At 38.4% G+C, this 19,254-nt stretch overlaps 1 protein-coding gene across 5 annotated transcripts in view; it reads right to left on the bottom strand.

Moving 5' to 3' along the window:
* The window catches only part of ATP2C1 (ATPase secretory pathway Ca2+ transporting 1), a 144,512-nt gene that overhangs the window by 77,163 nt on the left and 48,095 nt on the right, over positions 1-19,254 (bottom strand). For 4 of the 5 annotated variants that reach the window (XM_058553233.1, XM_058553200.1, XM_058553224.1 and 1 more), the window contains 2 exons: positions 2,656-2,766; positions 1,229-1,345 (listed from right to left, as the gene is read on the bottom strand). In XM_058553233.1, coding sequence (XP_058409216.1) covers positions 1,229-1,345; positions 2,656-2,766 — 228 coding nt within the window. Of the gene's footprint in view, positions 1-1,228; positions 1,346-2,655; positions 2,767-2,938; positions 3,003-19,254 lie in introns of those variants that run through there. The other variant, XM_058553215.1, reaches the window with a different exon arrangement.

Raw genomic sequence — 19,254 nt, forward strand, 5'->3', positions numbered from 1 at the left:
ACAAGGCCCACAGTCTAAAAAAGCTGTGCCATGACACTAAGGACACCACTTGGTAGATAGCAGGCTCCAGACAATGTTTACAGAACGACAAATTCAGTGTTCTCTGTGGAAGAGAAAAGAGTCGCCCAGGGCTTTATGATTAACAACTTGTATTTACTGTTAATTGTTGCTTGTGCCTAACTATATTACAGGCACTGCTTTATTTCATTCTCACAGCAATCTCATGATGCAGGTACTCTAGCTTTGAAACAGGATCAAGAAAGTAAAATATGAAATCATACTGCCTAGTGATAAGTCAAATCATTGTAGTCTATAAATCCAGAGTAAACTTCCTGAAGTTTTAGGTAATGTGGAAATGTGGTAAATGTGAGAATACAAATATGCATATAAAAATATTCCATAAAAACAAAACAGATACACACAGGATTCTTTTAATCTCTAAAAATTCAGTTTTTCTACTTTAGACAAACTCATTTGCAAAGTTAAGACTGGTAAATTTGGGCTCATTAACAGGCAAGGTCCTTTAGAAAAGTTAAACATAGATCTTAAAAAAAACAAAACTTGCAGGTTAGAAGGCATTAGAAATTTTCTTTACTAAAAAGAATTTGTTTAGCAAACTAATCGTACTGGGTGAAAACTGGCCATAGGATTCTTGTAACTTTTCACACTAACATACCTGTTATCAAGATAAGAAAAAATTCCTATAGTAAGTCTTTCCGAAAAGATTAGGATATTGATAAAATTAAAAATAGCTATCATCTATTGATAGCTTACAATCTCCCAAGATTATTATCCCTATTTTATAGATAAGACTCAGAGGATAATAAAGATCATACACAGCTAGTAAGAATAAAGGTGGAATTTGTAACCAGGCAATCTGGATTCAAATTACCTAACTTACTTTTACTAATTTTCTAAGCTGACCATATTACTTTTAAAAATATTAGCATTCCTATAATAAAAAAGTATAAGTTAGACATCTGCAAAGGAAACTACTGTTAATAGTAGCACCTCCATGTGGCATATCCGTAAGCCCTTAAAGATCTGCAAACTAAAAATTAGAGAAATTCCAACCTAACAGTAAACCCTAGCAAATGGAAAAATTTAGGTAAAAAAAAACATTTAAAAAAATTATTTCCTTTCTCCATAAATAACTTCACAAAAGTAAACTATACTAAGAAAAACACATGTAAATTATACAGCAGAGGAGGAAATAAAAACATCTCACCTGAGAAATATACTTCTTCCATAGTGGCTCATCTTCACTGATATCAAACTCATTCCAGCCATGGAAGGCTCGCCTATGACTTACTTCACATTTGTTTAGACCATTCTGAAGATCAGCCTATTAGATTTTACATATAAAACTTACTGAAAATGTTAGCAGAGAACAAAAGAAGAAAAACACAAAAGAGTACATACCGTATGATCACATTTACTGGAACTTCTACAACAGTCAAAACTAACCTATGGTGACAGAAAGCATATCAGTGGTTGACTGGGGCCAGAGACAATATACTGGAAGGGATTAACTGCAAAGAGACATGGGGGAGCTTTCTGGGGTGATAAAAATGTTCTATATCCTAATTGTGACGGTGGTTACATTTGTCAAAATGCAAACTGTACACTTAATATGGGTACATTGTGTTTTATGTAAATTATACCTCAAAAAATTGTTTTTTAATGTAAGCAGCAAGGTAGAGTTTAATAAACAAAAAACTTATGAGTTTCTATGGGGAAAGAGGAATAACCCAAACCAGCCACACGATTTATAGAAAGCAAAATATCAGTACATTTTAATTAGCTTTCTTTGTTTCCATCGTTGTTTTGTTGTTTTTTAAAATTACTTTCTCCAAAAGAACATTCAATGGTTCTTGGGACATTTTATGTTCTATAAACACCACCTACATTCTTCAGTCACCGTCTCTCGTGATTTATTATTATAACTATTATTAAAGAATGAAATTACCTGCATCCCTACAATAATTAGTTTCTCTGGCTTTATAACAGAGTTCAATAACGGAGTCTTTCAACACTTAAATATATTTTAAATAAAACAAAGTATAAATACAACAACCAAAAAACCCCCCCAAAAAAGAAAGCCAATGTTTTTAATGCCATCATCAAAATGAATTCTGAAGAAAAAACAAGGAATATTCTTTTCTTGATGTTTCATTAGATTATGCTTTTTAAAACCAGGAAGAGATTAAATTACATAAGCAACATTTATTTGCAGTTCTAAACTTGTACTTAGCTTTTACTTTACTTTATAAAACATAAAAAGATAAATTCCTAACTCTACTTTATATTAATAATTAAATTGATTATTTTCCCAATCGGACTAATCCTTACACAGCACTAATAATTCCTGGCAATGCTAATGATCTAGAGCTGCACTGCCCAATCAGGTAACCAGGAGCCACATGCAGCTATTCAAATTTCAATGAGCAAAAATTAAATAAAATTAAATTCAGTTCCTCTGCTAAACTATCCACACTTCAAGTACTCAATAGTCATGTTTAACTGGTGGCTACTATATTGAACAGCACAGAACAGAGTATTTCTGTCATCACAGAAAATTCCATTGGACAGCACTTATCTACAGAGTCTAACTGATTTTACTATCTACTTCCTTCCTCCCCACCAAGCACTTACTTGGAGAATGCTTGCAACTTCACTGACTGGTAATTCACTTGCTTTTTTTGACGTCAATACAGGAATCATTGTCTCATTTTCAGCATTAGGAATTTTTTGAAAACGTGCAACCTAGGAAATAAAATAAAAGGAAAAATATTTGAACATACCGAACAATTCTAATGCAGTCTAGAATAAATGAAAACCCAAACATTCACAGCAACTTATTTTTCCAGAGTTAAAAAACAAATATTTTCAGACTAATAATGAGTATCTAGTCTTAATAAGATAATTTTATACTAACCATGTGCTATTTTTCCAGAAAGCACATTTCAAAATTTAAGCCACCAGTGCCAGCTAGAACACAAAATAATTTCACATTAAATAAAAAAGATGCTATTTCTACACCAATGTAACGAGTAAAAAGTAAAACAGATGTCCTGTCTAGCAGATCCTGATGATTACATGTAGTCATAATCCTCTAAACTCATTATGTTTAACACAAAGGACAAGGAACAGCAAAGCTTTCTCCATTTTAACTACTCCTGTTGGTCAGCTCATTTCTTAACTATCCAGAAAGGACACCTGGCTACTCTTCCGAAGCACCATGACAGCAAGTCACACTTAAAGATCTATTCCCAAACTAGGTGAAAAACAAAAAGCCAAAGAGACCAGACAAGCAAAGGATGCACAGGTTAGCGAAGGGGCTGTGAACAAGCAGGGTAAGTCACAGAGATGGTGGTAACTGTGGTATCTACTTGATGCAGCTTCATAAGCAAATATCTACAGAAAAGTGTTTAACGCACTTCTAGAAATAAATCCCCGACCCAGACTTGGGTCCTTGGGTCCTAAGCTGAGATTCTTTAAAGACAAAAAGTTTTGTAAGTAGGAGAAAGAAAGACAAAAGCTCCCCACTGAAACTTTAGGGAAGAAAACACTTCAGTTGCCACAAATCCACTAATCAAAATAATACTAAAACTGAAGTGATCATCTTCCCGCCAAGCTACAAGTCTTTAAGCTTTCAGGCGAAATGTTTTCAACCTTGGATTATCAATATTTGCAGGATAAAATATTTCCCTAAAATTTTTTTGAGGCAACACCTCAAGACAACAAATGAAACCAAAGAATAATTTAAGTTTCTATTATTATTAAAGTGTCATTATAGAGGCCTGTATCCATAAAAAAATCTTTGCCCTTACTCCAAAAAAGGGTAAACAGCTGTGGAAAAAAAAGTTTTTCCTCAGCGTTGCCAAGTTCTGGAACAATCAAATACATGTTTTCTAATCTCATTTATTAAAAAGGCATTGTTTGATGTTTAAGTACCTTAAAGCAAAGAGCAGAAGTATTTTTCCACTTTGGATGAGAAGATATTAGTGACTAAAAATTTCAAGGAAATTAGAGACAGATTAACTCTCTTTCATGCAAAAGAAAGTCTTGAAATTATTTTATAGCATAATATTTTTACATAACTAAAAATTTACAAACTTAGAGAAAAAATTGGAAATTTCATAAGAGTTGTATACATGTTTCAGAGCCACTGAATGCCCTTATTTCAAACCTATAAAACAAGGTAGGACGGGGGAAAGATTTCATTGAACCACCTAAGATAAATACTAGAGAAAATTCCTCCAAAAATGACTTGGCTCTTAAAGCAATGAGAACTAAACCAGTTGACATGGTTATTTTATCTTGGGAGATCATAAAGCAAAATTAAGAAAGATCAAATATATTTGCATTGCCTGCAGTGACAAGGTGATTAAGAAAATCTTTTATTTCTACTATTCCTGTATCTCAGTTTCTTTATACATAAAATGGGGATATGTAGTGTCCAAAACTGCATGAAGATTACATCCATTAATATAGCATTTGACCCACTGGTCATAAGTGCTCAAATAGCTATTTTTCTCACAAAACTATTTAATATTTATATGTACATATTCAATATACAATGAGTACTAATCAAGGTTAGTAAAGCTACATTTGTAAGAATTTTTCTATTAAAATATACTTTCCTATCATTAATAAATTGGAAATTGTAATCTCTAGTACCCAATATGCAGTACAAGAGCCTTACTCATGAAGTCTTTTTACAGTAATGCTTTGTTGGTTGGTACGTAGATAGGGTCTATGTGGGAACATACTCAACATAAAATCCCTCAGGAGCATTCCATGGGCCCAACAGAGCTGATAAATCTCAACAGAAGGAAGTGAGATTATTTTATTAAATAAAGGATAAAACACTGAAGGGACTTGATGGTAACTCTAAATATATGAAGGGCTGCCATGTGAAAGAGGGCAACACCCAAATCAAAGGAGGAGTTGACAGCAGACCAACTTCTGGAGTTGGAAGGAAGAGGGCTGGATGTGTTCTGGCAGAGGCTAGATGTCTATCTGATAAGGACTGATTTCACTGAAGGGATTTCTACAACAGAGGGAGGCTACAGCACAATAAATTCTTGGCCAAAGGTAGTGACGTCAACTCATTTACACTAACCAGATTCTGTGTCAACTTAAAATTATGGAACTTACTGAATTTTAATCCTATTTCTTTTTAATGTTACAGAGATTTACCAGCTCAAATGGGTCATTAATTACATGGCTCATGAGAGTATTTTAATTTGTTCCTTCATTTACTCTTTCAACAAGCACTGCATTTACTGAGAACCTGACTCGGTGCTAGGCCCTGAGGATTTAACAATGGGCAAAAACAGCCTGGAGTGGGGAGTGGAGACAGACATTATCAAAGAATTGAGCAAATAAATGGAAAACTGCAAATGATCACTACTACGAAGGAGAAGTCCATGGGCTGAGAGCTCACAATCAGAGATTATAATCAGGACAGGAAAGTTTTGGTGAGAAAGTGATGTTTGTAGAAGTGAAAGACAAGAAGCTACCCTAAGGGAAGGGATGCCAGAACAGAGAGAGCTGAATGTGCAAAGTTCCCAAAGAAGGCGGAGAGCGTGGCAAGAATGAAGTATTAAAAGGTGGCCAGCATTTATTCACTTAATCATTTAGTCCTTCAACACATAATCAATGCCAGACACCGTTCTTGGTACTGGGGACACAAAGTGACCAAACAGGTAAGAACTCTAGCCTCACGGAACCACACACCAATAGGGAGCAAAAGACTATAAATAATGTGTTATACAATAAATGCTCTAGAAAACAATTAAGAAAAGTATAAGTAGGGGAGGAGGAGTTGCTTCATTTTATATAGGGGAGCCAGGGAGGACCCCTCCAGTAAGGTGACATTTGGGCACAGAGACCTGAAAGAAGCAAAGGAACTAGCTGTTAGACATCTAGGTAGAAATGTCCAGGAGGTAGATGGGTATTCGCACACAAAGGAGAGGTCCAGGTTGGAGATACAAGAGTGGGTAGTCATGAGCATAAAAATGGTTCTAAATCTGAGACTAAACATGCACACCAGCACAGAAGAAAGGAAAGAGGTCTGTGGGCTGACCCTAAGGCATTCTCCCAACATACAGTGATCAGAAATGAACAGTAACCAAGAGAAGAGACCAAGAAGGAGCAACCAGTAAGGTAAAAGGAGAACTCATAAGAGACGCCAAGTGAAACAAGGAGGGTGTAAATGGCTGGCCAAAAGCTATTGAAGTTAAGATGAGGACTGAGAACTGACCACGGGACTTGGTAACACGGAGATAAATGAAGAGAGCAGTTTCAATGGAACAGTGGGGACCAAAAATCAGACAGGAGTGGGTTCAGAGAAAACAGCAGGAGAAAAGTTAGAGACAGTTAAGTATAGATAATTCTTTCCAGTTCTGCTGAAAAGAGGAGCAGAAAAATAGGATTATAGCCAGAAAGGAATGTAGGGTCAAGAGTTGGCAGTATTTTCTTTAAGATGCAATAAATAACACCATGCTTGTATGTTGATTAGAATGATCTGTAGAGAAAAAATTGATAATGCAGAAAAGAGATGGGACAACTGATAAAGTGATGTTCTTGACTAAATGAGAGGGGATGGAAGCTGAAGAATCTGTAGAGGGCTGGCCTTAGATAAGGGAATGGTCAGGTCATCCACAGTTACAGGAGGGAAGGCAGAGTAACAGATAAGATGCAGGCACGTTGGTAGCTGTGGTGGAGGGAGCTTATGGAAATATTCTTCTGAGAAATATCAGGATTGAAGAAATCAAGAGGATATATGAAGCAAAAACAGACTAAAGATTAGTAGGTGGGAAACCTATAGGGCCCTTTGGGTCACATTATGGAATTTCTGTATTGATTCTAAGAGCAAAAGGAAGACCCTGAACTGTAGTCTAAAAAAAAAAATGAAAGGCACAAGTTGGAAAATAAAAAAAGTGAAGGGTAAGAGTGGTGAGACTACACCAGTTTGGACACTATTACATAAGTCTAAACAAGAGATAAATATAGCTTAGACAAGGGTGGTGGAGTACAGGAATAGTAAAAGTAGAGGTAAAAATGACAGGACATGATGATGAACTAGACACATACAAAAAGAATCACACTAGATTTCTAGCTTGTCTTATAGGCTAAATAGTAACGCTCTTCACCATGGTAAAGAATATTGAAAGATTCTTTTCTACAAATGGTGCTGGGACAACTGGACGGCCACACAAAAAAGAATAAAGCTGGACCCCCTGCTTCACACCATATATAAAAATTAACTCAAAATGGATCAAAGATCTAAATGTAGGAGTTTAAACCACAAAACTCTTAGAAGAAAACATGAGTTTAAATCTTCTTGATCATGATTTCCTAGAACATGACACCAAAAGTAAAGGAACAAAAGAAAAAAAATTGATCAACAAAATTAAAAACCTTTGTGCTGCGACCACCACCATAAAGTGAGCAAGACAATCCACAGAATGGGAGAAAATATTTGCAAGTCATTCATCTGATAAGGGGCTTGTATCTACCATACATAAACTTTTACAATTCAATAATAAAAGGACAGATAATCCAACTAAAAAACGAGTAAAAGATCTGAATATATATTTCTACAAAGAAGATATACAAATGACCAATAAGTACATGAGAAGATCCTCAACGTTATTAGTCATGAGGAAAATACATATCAAAACCACAAGATACCACTTCACACCCACTAGGGTGGCTAAAATTAAAAAGACAGATAATAACAAGAGTTGGAGAGAATGTAGAGAAACGAACTCTCATACATTACTGGTGCAATTGTTAAAAGGTGTAGCCACTACAGAAATGTTTGGCCGCTATTATATATTATTATTATGCTATTATGGAAATATTTAATTTTTTTCTCTGGTTAAAAGAGGAGAATGTTTTCAGCTTAAAAACAATCTTTGAATGACTTAGTAATGTTTTGATTTTGAGAATTATAAAATACAAGTAAGATCACATAAGTTTAGTTGAATGTAACCATCTTAACTATCTGAAGGTAAACCATTTTACGAGATGTTATGTCTTTCATATGTTATTATAGAAGCTCGTTGTTTATGGTCCCAGGTTTTAAACACTAGGTATTATTTGCTTATCTCCTACCTGGCCTTAAAAATACCATGGGCGTAACCATATCTTAATTTCCTCACAGTTCCTTTACATTCGTGTCAAATAATAGCATTTATTAGATCTACACCTTGCATTATTTAACTCATGCAATCGATAAGCATTTACTAAATAAGAGACCACACACACAACCACACAGTCCATAGTCTGTACCCTGCAGAGACAAATAATTCAGTTTGGAGAGCCAAGTCATACCAAAACACACACACACAGAAGAGTTGCCATAAGGCAGTCAAATTACTGCAATGGCAAGTCAGTCAGTCTGAAAATTCAGAGGAGGGCAAGACTGTTACAGCCAGGCCGGCCCCATGGCTTAGCGGTTAAGTGCGCGCGCTCCATTGCGCGCGCTCCATTGCCGGCGGCCCGGGTACGGATCCCGGGCGTGCACTGACACACCGCTTCTCCGGCCATGCTGAGGCCGCGTCCCACATACAGCAACTGGAAGGATGTGCAACTATGACATACAATTATCTACTGGGGCTTTGGGGGGAAAAAATAAATAAATAAATAAATTGTTTAAAAAAAAAAAAGGCTGTTACAGCCTTCATTCAGTATTCTGGGAAAACTTCCCTGGGCTAAGTCATGAAGAATGGGTGGCAGAGCATGGCTAATACATGCCAAGGAAGTGTTCCAAACAAGAGAAGAACAATAGTAAAAGCCAGGGCAATGGAAAACTAATTTGTATGACTAGGCCAATCTGGCTGGAATGAAATAACTGTTTTATCATGCACCTCTACCTCTACTAAATGACTCAGATTTACCTAGACAATAAGATAAGCTATAGAGTTTTTAATTGGATGCATTTAAAAGCTGCAGAAACTTTCAGATCTTTAGGATGTATAAATAATTCAGTTAAATATGGATCCTATAATGCATTAGGCCTGATCACAGAGCAACTGAACCCAAATTTGCATTTTACCAAGATTCCCAGGTGATTCACTCATATTTTTGAGTCTAAGCACTGTTAAACATCAGTTTCCAATTCTTACACAAATTAGAATTACACGGGGGTTGCTATGGCTTGAACTGTGTTCCCCCCTCCTCAAAATTCATATGGTGAAGTCCTAACATCCAATGTAATGGTATTTAAACATAGGGCCTTTGGGAGGTAATTTAGGTCATGAGGGTGGAGACCTCATAATGACATTAGTGCCCTTATAACAGATACCAGAAAGATCTTGCATGTACTCTTGTGCTAAGTGCACTCCACTCTCTCTCTTCACCATGTGAGGACACAGCAAAAAAGACAGCCATCTACAAGCCAGGAAGAGTGCCTTCACCAGGAAATGAATTGGGCAGCACCTTAAACTTGGAATCCCCAGCCTCCAGAACTGTGAGAAATAAATGTCTGTTGGATAAGCTATCCAGTCTATGATACCCTGTTACAGCAGCCAGAATAGACTAAGACAGGGGTCTTCTTCCTTATTTTGTTTTAATCCAAGTGTCCAGGCACCATCCCTAGAGAGTGTGAATCATTAGGTCTGGGATAGAGCTAAAAGATTTATTTTTAAAAGCTCCCCAGGGTGGGTCTAATGTGCAGCCAAAGTTGATCATCACTGGCCTAGAGGATGGGGCTGCAAGGCATGGTTAGATTAAATGCAAACATTAGCGTATTTTACTTTTAAAAGGTAAATACCATCCAACATGAGCTACCACCATAGGTTTACAAACCATCCCTGGGGGAAAATTAGTTTTACAAATTATGTCACTTCGTTCAGCACATGGACAAAAACCTAATTTTAAAAAGCAAGTCAGGCGGAGTCAAGATGGCGGCGTAAGCAGACTCAGAACTCACCTCCTCCCGTGGACACAGCCAATTTACAACTACTCGTGGAAAAATTACCCCTGAGACAGAACTGAAAACTGGATGAGAGGAACTCCTGCAACAACGGACAATCCTAACTGAGGTGGAAGAGGCAGAGACTCCCTTCTGGAGAGAAAAAACGCCGCCTTCACCAGCCGCCAGCTTCACGGCCAACGGGAGCAGCTCACAGGTACGGAGCCCTCCCGGGAGGCGCGGGGCCCTGAGCCGGGGAGCGCCCCCGCTGTGGGCATTTTGTGGACCCAGCACAATCGAGACCAGCGGCATAATATCTGACTGTGCCTGCTGCTAAAACACTGGGGAGCACCCCCAGAAAACCCAGTTCAGAAAGAAACTAAAACTGGCTCTTAAAGGGCCCGCGCGCAAACTCACCCGTTTCAGGAAGCATCCTAAAGTCACCAGAAAGAAAGGTGTACAGTGCTTTGGTGACAAGAGACTCACCTAATAGGCCCTGAGTGCATCTTGGTGAGGGGTGAGACCTCTCCAGGGACTGGGACATTGGCGGCAGCCATTGTTGTGGCCTGGTGTGAGCGTGCTGACACAGACGCCATTGGAGTTCTCCCTGAGGCCTGCTAGCCCAGGGTCTGCTCCACCCGATAGAGCACCTATTTAATCCAGCTCAGCCAGGGCAGGCAGCCCACCCTAGAGACTGGCCCCACCCAACAACAAGCCCTCAGGCAACTTGTGGGCCTGCATAGAATGGTGACTGGATTCTCTGCAGCCTGGCAACTGAGGCGACTTGAGCGGGGCAGGGTGTGCACAAGGAGCGGGTGGAGAGTGTGGGGCGGTGGCGGAGTGTGTGGGGCTCCCGCCGTGGAGAGACAGGGTCCGCTTGGGGAAGTCGGGGCGCTCACACGGGGCAGGACTGTGTTGACTGTGTGTGTGGACCTGTGGGCGGCAGGGCTTCTCAGCCGCAGAAGACTTGTGCTTCTCAAAGACCCACATAGGAGGTTTGCTTCACCTTCCAAAACCTGAAACAATTGGGTGCTCCTGTGCCTGAGGCCAGCCCCACCCAGCTGTAATCCTCAGAGAGCTGACAAGAGACCTAATAGGCTAGAGGCTTACAGCAATTGTAAGGCCCTGAGCCTAACAACCTGCCACGGTGGGGGCCTACTCACTTAAAAGAAATACTGCAACCCAAATGTGGTATTAGAACTTGCAGCCAACTGTGCTGGGGCTCCCCACACCTGATAAAGAGACTGAAGGGCCCACAACAACTACAAGCAGCTGAGCATTACAACAGCTGGCCAGGAGCATAACTCAGCCTCCCTGGGCGCCTACAGGGAGAGCAAACAGGCCACAGCAGAAGGATACACGTAGCCCACATAGGGGTCACCCCTGGAACATTGAGAACTGAGGGAAGCACATTGGAAGCCTCCTAAGCCATCACTTACATAAGGTCACCTATCCAAGAGCAGGAGACATAGCTGACCTACCTAATACGTAGACACAAACACAGGGAAAGAGGCAAAATGAAGAGGCAAAAGAATACATTCCAAGTAAGGGAACAGGACAAAACCCCAGAAAAGGAACTAAGTGAAACAGAAATGAGCAACCTACCCGACAGAGAGTTCAAACTAAGAGTGTTAAGGATGCTCAGTGATCTGGGGAGAAGAATAGATGAACTCAGTGAGAATGTCAACAAAGAAATGGAAGATATAAAAAAGAACCAATCAGAAATGAAGAATACAATACTGGAAATGAAAAATTCACTAGAGGGACTCAAAAGCAGAGTAGAGGATACAGAAGAACGGATCTGTGAGCTGGACGAAAGACTAGAAGAAATTACCCGAGGTGAACAGGTAAAAGAGAAAAGAATTAAAAAGACTGAGGACAGTCTAAGGGACCTCTGGGACAACATCAAGCGCACTAACATCCGTGTTATAGGTGTCCCGGAAGGAGAAGAGCGAGACAAGGGGTCAGAGAATCTATTTCAAGAAATAATAGATGAAAACTTCCCTAACCTAAGGAAGGAAACAGACATCCAGGTACAGGAAGCACAGAGAGCCCCAAACAAGATAAACCCAAAGAGGCCCATACCAAGACACATCATAATCAAAATGTCCAGAATTAAAGACAAAGAGAGAATCCTAAAAGCCGCAAGAGAATGTCAAGTTACGTACAAAGGAAACCCCATAAGGCTATCAGCTGACTTCTCAGCAGAAACCTTACAGGCTAGAAGAGAATGGCATGATATATTTAAAGTGCTAAAAGGAAAAAACTTACAGCCAAGAATACTCTACCCAGCAAGGTTGTCATGCAAAATGGAAGGAGAAATCAAAATTTTCCCAGATAAGCAAAAATTAAAGGAGTTTGTCACCAAGAAACCAGTGCTACAAGAAATGTTAAAGGGACTGATTTAAGGGGAAAAGAGAAGACCACAAATAGGAAAAATTATCTATTTCCATGATTAGAACGTAATGGATACAAATGCACAACAAAGAGGTTAGATATGATATCAAAAACATGAGGGAGGAGGGGAGTTAAAGAGTACAGCTTTCAGACAGAGGTCAAACTAAAGTGACCATCAATTCTGTATAGAAGAAGAAAGGAACAGAGAAGGACTACTAAAACACTGAGGAAAAAAAAAAAAGTTAAAAAATGGCAGTAAGTACATACTTATCAATAGCTACTTTAAACGTCAATGGACTAAATGCTCCAATTAAAAGGCATAGGGTGGCTGACTGGATAAAAAAACAAGACCCATATATATGCTGCATACAAGAGACACACTTCAGACCTAAAGACACTCACAAACTGAAAGTGAAGGGATGGAAAAAGATACTCCATGCAAATGGCAATGAAAAGAAAGCTGGGGTAGCAGTACTCATATCAGACAAAATAGACTTTAAAACAAAAACTGTAAAAAGAGACAAAGAAGGGCGTTACATAATGATCAAGGGAACAATCCAACAAGAGGATATAACACTTGTAAATATCTACGCACCCAATGTAGGTGCACCTAAATATATAAAGCAATTATTAACAGACATAAAAACAGAAATAGACAGTAACACAATAACAGTAGGGGACTTTAACACTCCACTTACACCAATGGATAGATCATCCAAACAGAAGATCAATAAGGAAACATTGGCCTTAAAGGACACACTACAACAGATGGACCTAGTAGATATATACAGAGCATTCCATCCAAAAACCGAAGAATACACGTTCTTTTCAAAGGCACATGGAACATTCTCCAGGATTGATGACATATTAGGCCACAAAACAAGTCTCCATAAATTTAAGAAGATTGAAATAATACCAAGCATCTTTTCTGACCACAACGGTATGAAACTAGAAATCAACTAGAGGAAGATAATCAGAAAAGCCACAAATACGTGGAGATTAAACAAAATGTTACTGAACAATGACTGGGTTAACGAAGAAATCAAAGAAGAAATCAAAAAATACCTGGAGACAAATGAAAATGAAAATACGACATGCCAGAATTTATGGGATACAGCAAAAGCAGTTCTAAGAGGGAAGTTTATAGCGATACAGGCCTATCTCAACAAACAAGAAAAATCTCAAATAAACAATCTAACAATGCACCTGAAGGAACTGGAAAAAGAAGAACAAACAAAGCCCAAAATCAGTAGAAGAAGGGAAATAATAAAAATCAGAGCAGAAATAAATGAAATAGAGACCAAAAAAACAATAGAAAAATTTAATAAAACCAAGAGCTGGTTCTTTGAAAAGATCAACAAAATTGACAAACCTTTAGCTAGACTCACCAAGAAAAAAAGAGAGAAGGCACAAATAAGTATAATCAGAAATGAAAGAGGAGAGGTTACAACAGACACCTCAGAAATACAAAAGATAATAAGAGAATACTATGAAAAGCTATATGCCAACCAATTCGACAATCTGGAAGAAATGGATAAATTCTTAGAATCATACAACCTTCCAAAACTGGATCAAGAAGAAGTAGAGAATTTGAATAGACCAATCACCAGTAAGGAGATCAAAACAGTAATCACAAACCTCCCCAAAAATAAAAGTCCAGGACCAGACGGCTTCCCTGGTGAATTCTACCAAACATTCAAAGAAGACTTAATACCTATCCTTCTCAAACTCTTCCAAAAAATTGAGGAGGGAGGGAAGCTCCCTAACTCACTCTACGAAGCTGACATTACCCTGATACCAAAACCAGACAAGGACAACACAAAAAAAGAAAATTACAGGCCAATATCACTGATGAACATCGATGCAAAAATCCTCAATAAAATACTAGCAAATCGCATACAACAATACGTTAAAAAGATTATACACCATGATCAAGTGGGATTTATTCCAGGGATGCAGGGATGGTTTAACATTCGCAAATCAATCAACGTAATACACCACATTAATAAAATGAAGAATAAAAATCACATGATCATCTCAATAGATGCAGAGAAAGCATTTGACAAGATACAGCATCCATTTATGATAAAAACTCTGAATAAAATGGGGATAGAAGGAAAGTACCTCAACATAATAAAGACCATATATGAGAAACCCACAGCTAATATCATCCTCAATGGTGAAAAACTGAAAGCCATCCCTCTAAGAAGAGGAACCAGACAAGGATGCCCACTGTCACCACTCCTATTTAACATAGTACTGGAAGTCCTAGCCAGAGCAATCAGGCAAGAGAAAGAAATAAAAGGGATCCAAATTGGAAAGGAAGAAGTGAAACTGTCACTATTTGCAGATGACATGATTTTATATATAGAAAACCCTAAAGAATCCACCAGAAAACTTTTAGAAGTAATAAACGAATATGGTAAAGTTGCAGGATACAAAATCAACATACAAAAATCAGTTGCATTTCTGTACACTAACAACGAAGTAGCAGAAAGAGAAATTAAGAATACCATCCCATTTACAATTGCAACAAAAAGAATAAAATACCTAGGAATAAACTTAACCAAAGAGGTGAAAGATCTGTACACCAAAAACTATAAAACATTTCTGAAAGAAATTGAAGAAGACACAAAGAAATGGAAAGATATTCCGTGCTCTTGGATTGGAAGAATTAACATAGTTAAGATGTCCATACTTCCTAAAGCCATCTATAGAAATGCAATCCCTATCAAAGTTCCAACAACATTTTTCACAGAAATAGAACAAAGAATCCTAAAATTTATATGGAACAACAAAAGACCCCGAATAGCTAAAGGAATCCTGAGAAAAAAGAACAAAGCTGGAGGTATCACACTCCCTGATTTCAAAATATACTACAAAGCTGTAGTAACCAAAACAGCATGGTACTGGCACAAAAACAGACACACAGATCAATGGAATAGAACTGAAAGCCCAGAAATAAACCCACACATCTATGGACAGCTAATCTTTGACAAAGGAGCCAAGAACATACAATGGGGAAAAGAAAGTCTCTTCAACAAATGGTGTTGGGAAAACTGGATAGCCATATGCAAAAAAATGAAAGTAGACCCTTACCTTACACCATACACAAAAATTAACTCCAAATGGATTAAAGACTTGAATGTAAGACCTGAAACTGTGAAACTTCTAGAAGAAAACCTAGGCAGTACACTCTTCGACATCAGTCTTAGCAACATCTTCTCAAACACCACGTCTGACCGGGCAAGAGAAACAGTAGAAAAAATAAACAAATGGGACTACATCAAACTAAAAAGCTTCTGCACAGCAAAGAAAACCATCAACAAAACGAAAAGACAAAGTAACAATTGGGAGAAGATATTTGCAAACCATACTTCTGATAAGGGCTTAATCTCCAAAATATATAAAGAACTCATGCATCTTACCAACAAAAAAACTACCAACCCAATTAAAAAATGGGCAAAAGACCTGAACAGACATTTCTCCAAAGAAGATAGACAGATGGCCAACAGACACATGAAAAGATGTTCAAAATCATTAACTATCAGGGAAATGCAAATCAAAACTACAATGAGATATCACCTGACGCCCGTCAGAATGGCTATAATTAACAAGACAGGAAACAACATGTGTTGGAGAGGATGTGGAGAGAAGGGAAATCTCATACACTGCTGGTGGGAGTGCAAACTGGTGCAGCCACTATGGAAAACAGTATGGAGATTCCTCAAAAAATCAAGGATAGAACTACCATATGATCCAGCTATCCCACTGCTGGGTATTTATCCAAAGAACTTGAAAACACCAACTTGTAAAGGTACATGCACCCATGTGTTCATTGCAGCGTTATTCACAATAGCCAAGACTTGGAAGCAACCTAAGTGCCCATCAAGGGACGAATGGATAAAGAAGATGTGGTATATATACACAATGGAATACTACTCAGCCATAAGAAACGATGAAATCCAGCCATTTGTGACATCATGGATGGACATTGAGGGTATAATGCAAAGTGAAATAAGTCAGAGGGAGAAGGTCAAATACCGTATGATTTCCTTCAGTAAGTAGTAGATAATAACAACAATAAACAAACACATAGGGACAGAGATTGGATTGGTGGTTACCAGAGGGGAAGGGGGGAGGGAGGAGGGTGTAAGGGATAATTCGGTACATGTGTGTGGTGATGGGTTGTAATTAGTATTTTGGTGGTGAACATGATGTAATCTATGCAGAAATAGAAGTACAATGATGTACACCTGAAATTTTTACAATGTTATAAACCAATGTTACTGCAATAAACAAAAAATTAAAAAAAAATAAAAATAAAAAAAAGAAAATAAAAAGCAAGTCAGCAAAGATAGCCCAAATTACCCAACAGAAGTCAAGCCATGGGGAAAAACTGAGATGAAATAAGAGTTATTAAAAGTTTTCAGGTCAACTCTTGACAATAAAAGTTTTCCAAGTTTCACTTGCAAGTAATCAGAAAGACATCTAATGTCCAAGAAAATCAAATGTGCTAGGTATTAAACTTCAAAGAACCAGACACATCTCCATAGTTGCTGAACAGCTATAGCATGGGAAAGCAGGGTTATCCTGGGAGCTCTAAGGGTCAAACCATACAATGACATTACATAAACGTTAAGAAGGCATATACAGGCAGAAGAAAACAGTGACACAGCAGTTCCAACAAGACAATACTGATGACAGCAGTTCTAAATCAAGAACTGCAGGTTCACCGTGATTTACAGAAATCAAGCAGACTCGCTCAATTTAAGCAACTATTTGTTGATTCACGCCAAAAGTGAATGAGACTAAATAATTCCTCCTAGATGGTTGCAATTACTCACAAAAAGAAGCTTACATGCATAAAACACACTCCAGGTAGCAGGTAGAATTTGCACTTTTGGCACCTATCTGTAAGCCATATTTACAGAAAGGCCTGTGACACTATCAGTAGAAGAAGCAGTGAATTTTGGTCCCAAAGATGATCAAATGACTCCAAGTTTCTTTAACTGATCTTTTGGTTAAGAACAAGACAGCCAGTATTTTTCTGTAACGCTGCATGAGTCCACTGATATCCACACTATACCATGCTCAGCTGGGTGGGATAACAGTATAGTGCAGCACGCATCAAACCAAACATCCCCTTCAGAGCTGAGAAGACACAACAAGGTCTGAGGCCCCACTCCAACTTCGAATACAACAGCTCTGCTCTTATGTATTTTATGTTTTGGCTTCAGCAAAAAAAAAAAAAAGCTAGCATTTAAACAAGGAGTTCTACAGCTTTAAAAGAGAGTGGTGCGGGGCGTGGGGTGGGGAAGGGGATTAAAACATTCTGGGGTAGGTCCCAGAAAGCACATTTCTAACAAGTTCTCAGGGAATGTTCATGCTGCTGGTCTAGGGACCACACTTGGAGAACCACTGCTCTAGTCAAGACCAGACTTGCCTAGATCCCAAATTATAATCCCAATTCTATGTCTTGCCATCTTCGTAACCCAGAACAAGTTACTTAACTTCTCTGCGTCTTTTTCCTCAGTGGAAAATTGGAATACCTGTTTTGATTTCAACAAGAACTAAAAGAAACACCATTTATAAGGAGTGTGTGGCACAGTGCCTAGCATACTGAAGGTCCTCAAATACTGGCTCCCTTTCCCTAAGGTAACACTAATGCTATAACATTTAGGCATTTGCCTCAGCCCCTAGTCTAGATCTTCACAAGGGTACGACCTGGTTTTGTTGCCTTGGTACTTAATAAAATCCAGCATCAAAAGTACTATTAGAAAAAAAAAATACCGAGATTTTCTGTCTTAACGGACAACTACGTAGCAACTGAATGGCATTGTTATAGTGCAACACACCACACCTATGCTTTTTAAATGATCTTTCACTGAAAGTACAAAAAGAAGTCCTGAAGGACATAACAAAAATACAAACAACCCAACTAAAAAATGGTCAAAGGACTTGAACAGACGTTTCTCCATGTGTATATCTACAAATGGCCAATAAACACGTGAAAAGATGTTCAACATCATTAGTCATAAGGGAAATGCAAATCAAAACCATAATGACATACTACTTCACATATACTAGGGTGGCCAGAATTTTTTTAAAAAATAAAAGTACAAAAAAAGGGGGGCCGGCCAACTGGCGTAGTGGTTAGGGTTGCACCGCTTTGGTGGCCTGGGGTTCACGGGGTTTGAATCCTGGGCACAGACCAACACACCACTCATCAAGCCACGCTGTGGTGGCATCCCACATACAAAACAGAGGAAGATGGACAGAGATGTTAGCTCAAGGCCAATCTTCCTCAGCAAAAAAAGAGGAAGACTGGCAACAGATGATAGCTAAGGGAGAGAAAGAGAGAAAGAGAGAAAGAGAGAAAGAAAGAAAGAAAGAAAGAAAGAAAAAATAACAAGTCCTGGTGAGGATGTAGAGAAATTGAAACTCTTGTACAGGCACACCTCAGAGATATTGCAGGTTCAGTTCCAGACCACTGCAATGAAGTGAATATCGCAATAAAGTGAGTCACGCAAATTTTTTGGTTTCCCAGTGCATATAAGTTATGTTTACACTATACACTACACTATTTGGAGTCTATTAAGTGTGCAATAGCATTATGTCTAAAAAAACAATGTACATAACCTTAATTTAAAAATACCTCATTGCTAAAAAATGCTAACCATCATCTGAGCCTTTAGTGAGTGATAATCTTTTTGCTGGTGGAGAGTCTTGCCTTGATGTTGATGGCTGCTGACTGATCAGGATGGTGGCTGCTGAAAGCTGGGGTGGCTATGGCAACTTCTTAAAAAAAGACAACAATGAAGTCTGCCACATGGATTGACTCTTCCTTTCACAGCCGATTTCTCTGTAGCATGCAATGCTGATGATAGCATTTTACCCACAGTAGAACTTCTTTCAAAATTGGA

This window comes from Diceros bicornis, chromosome 2 (assembly GCF_020826845.1).
Source record: "Diceros bicornis minor isolate mBicDic1 chromosome 2, mDicBic1.mat.cur, whole genome shotgun sequence".
Classification (NCBI taxonomy): Eukaryota; Metazoa; Chordata; class Mammalia; order Perissodactyla; family Rhinocerotidae; genus Diceros; species Diceros bicornis.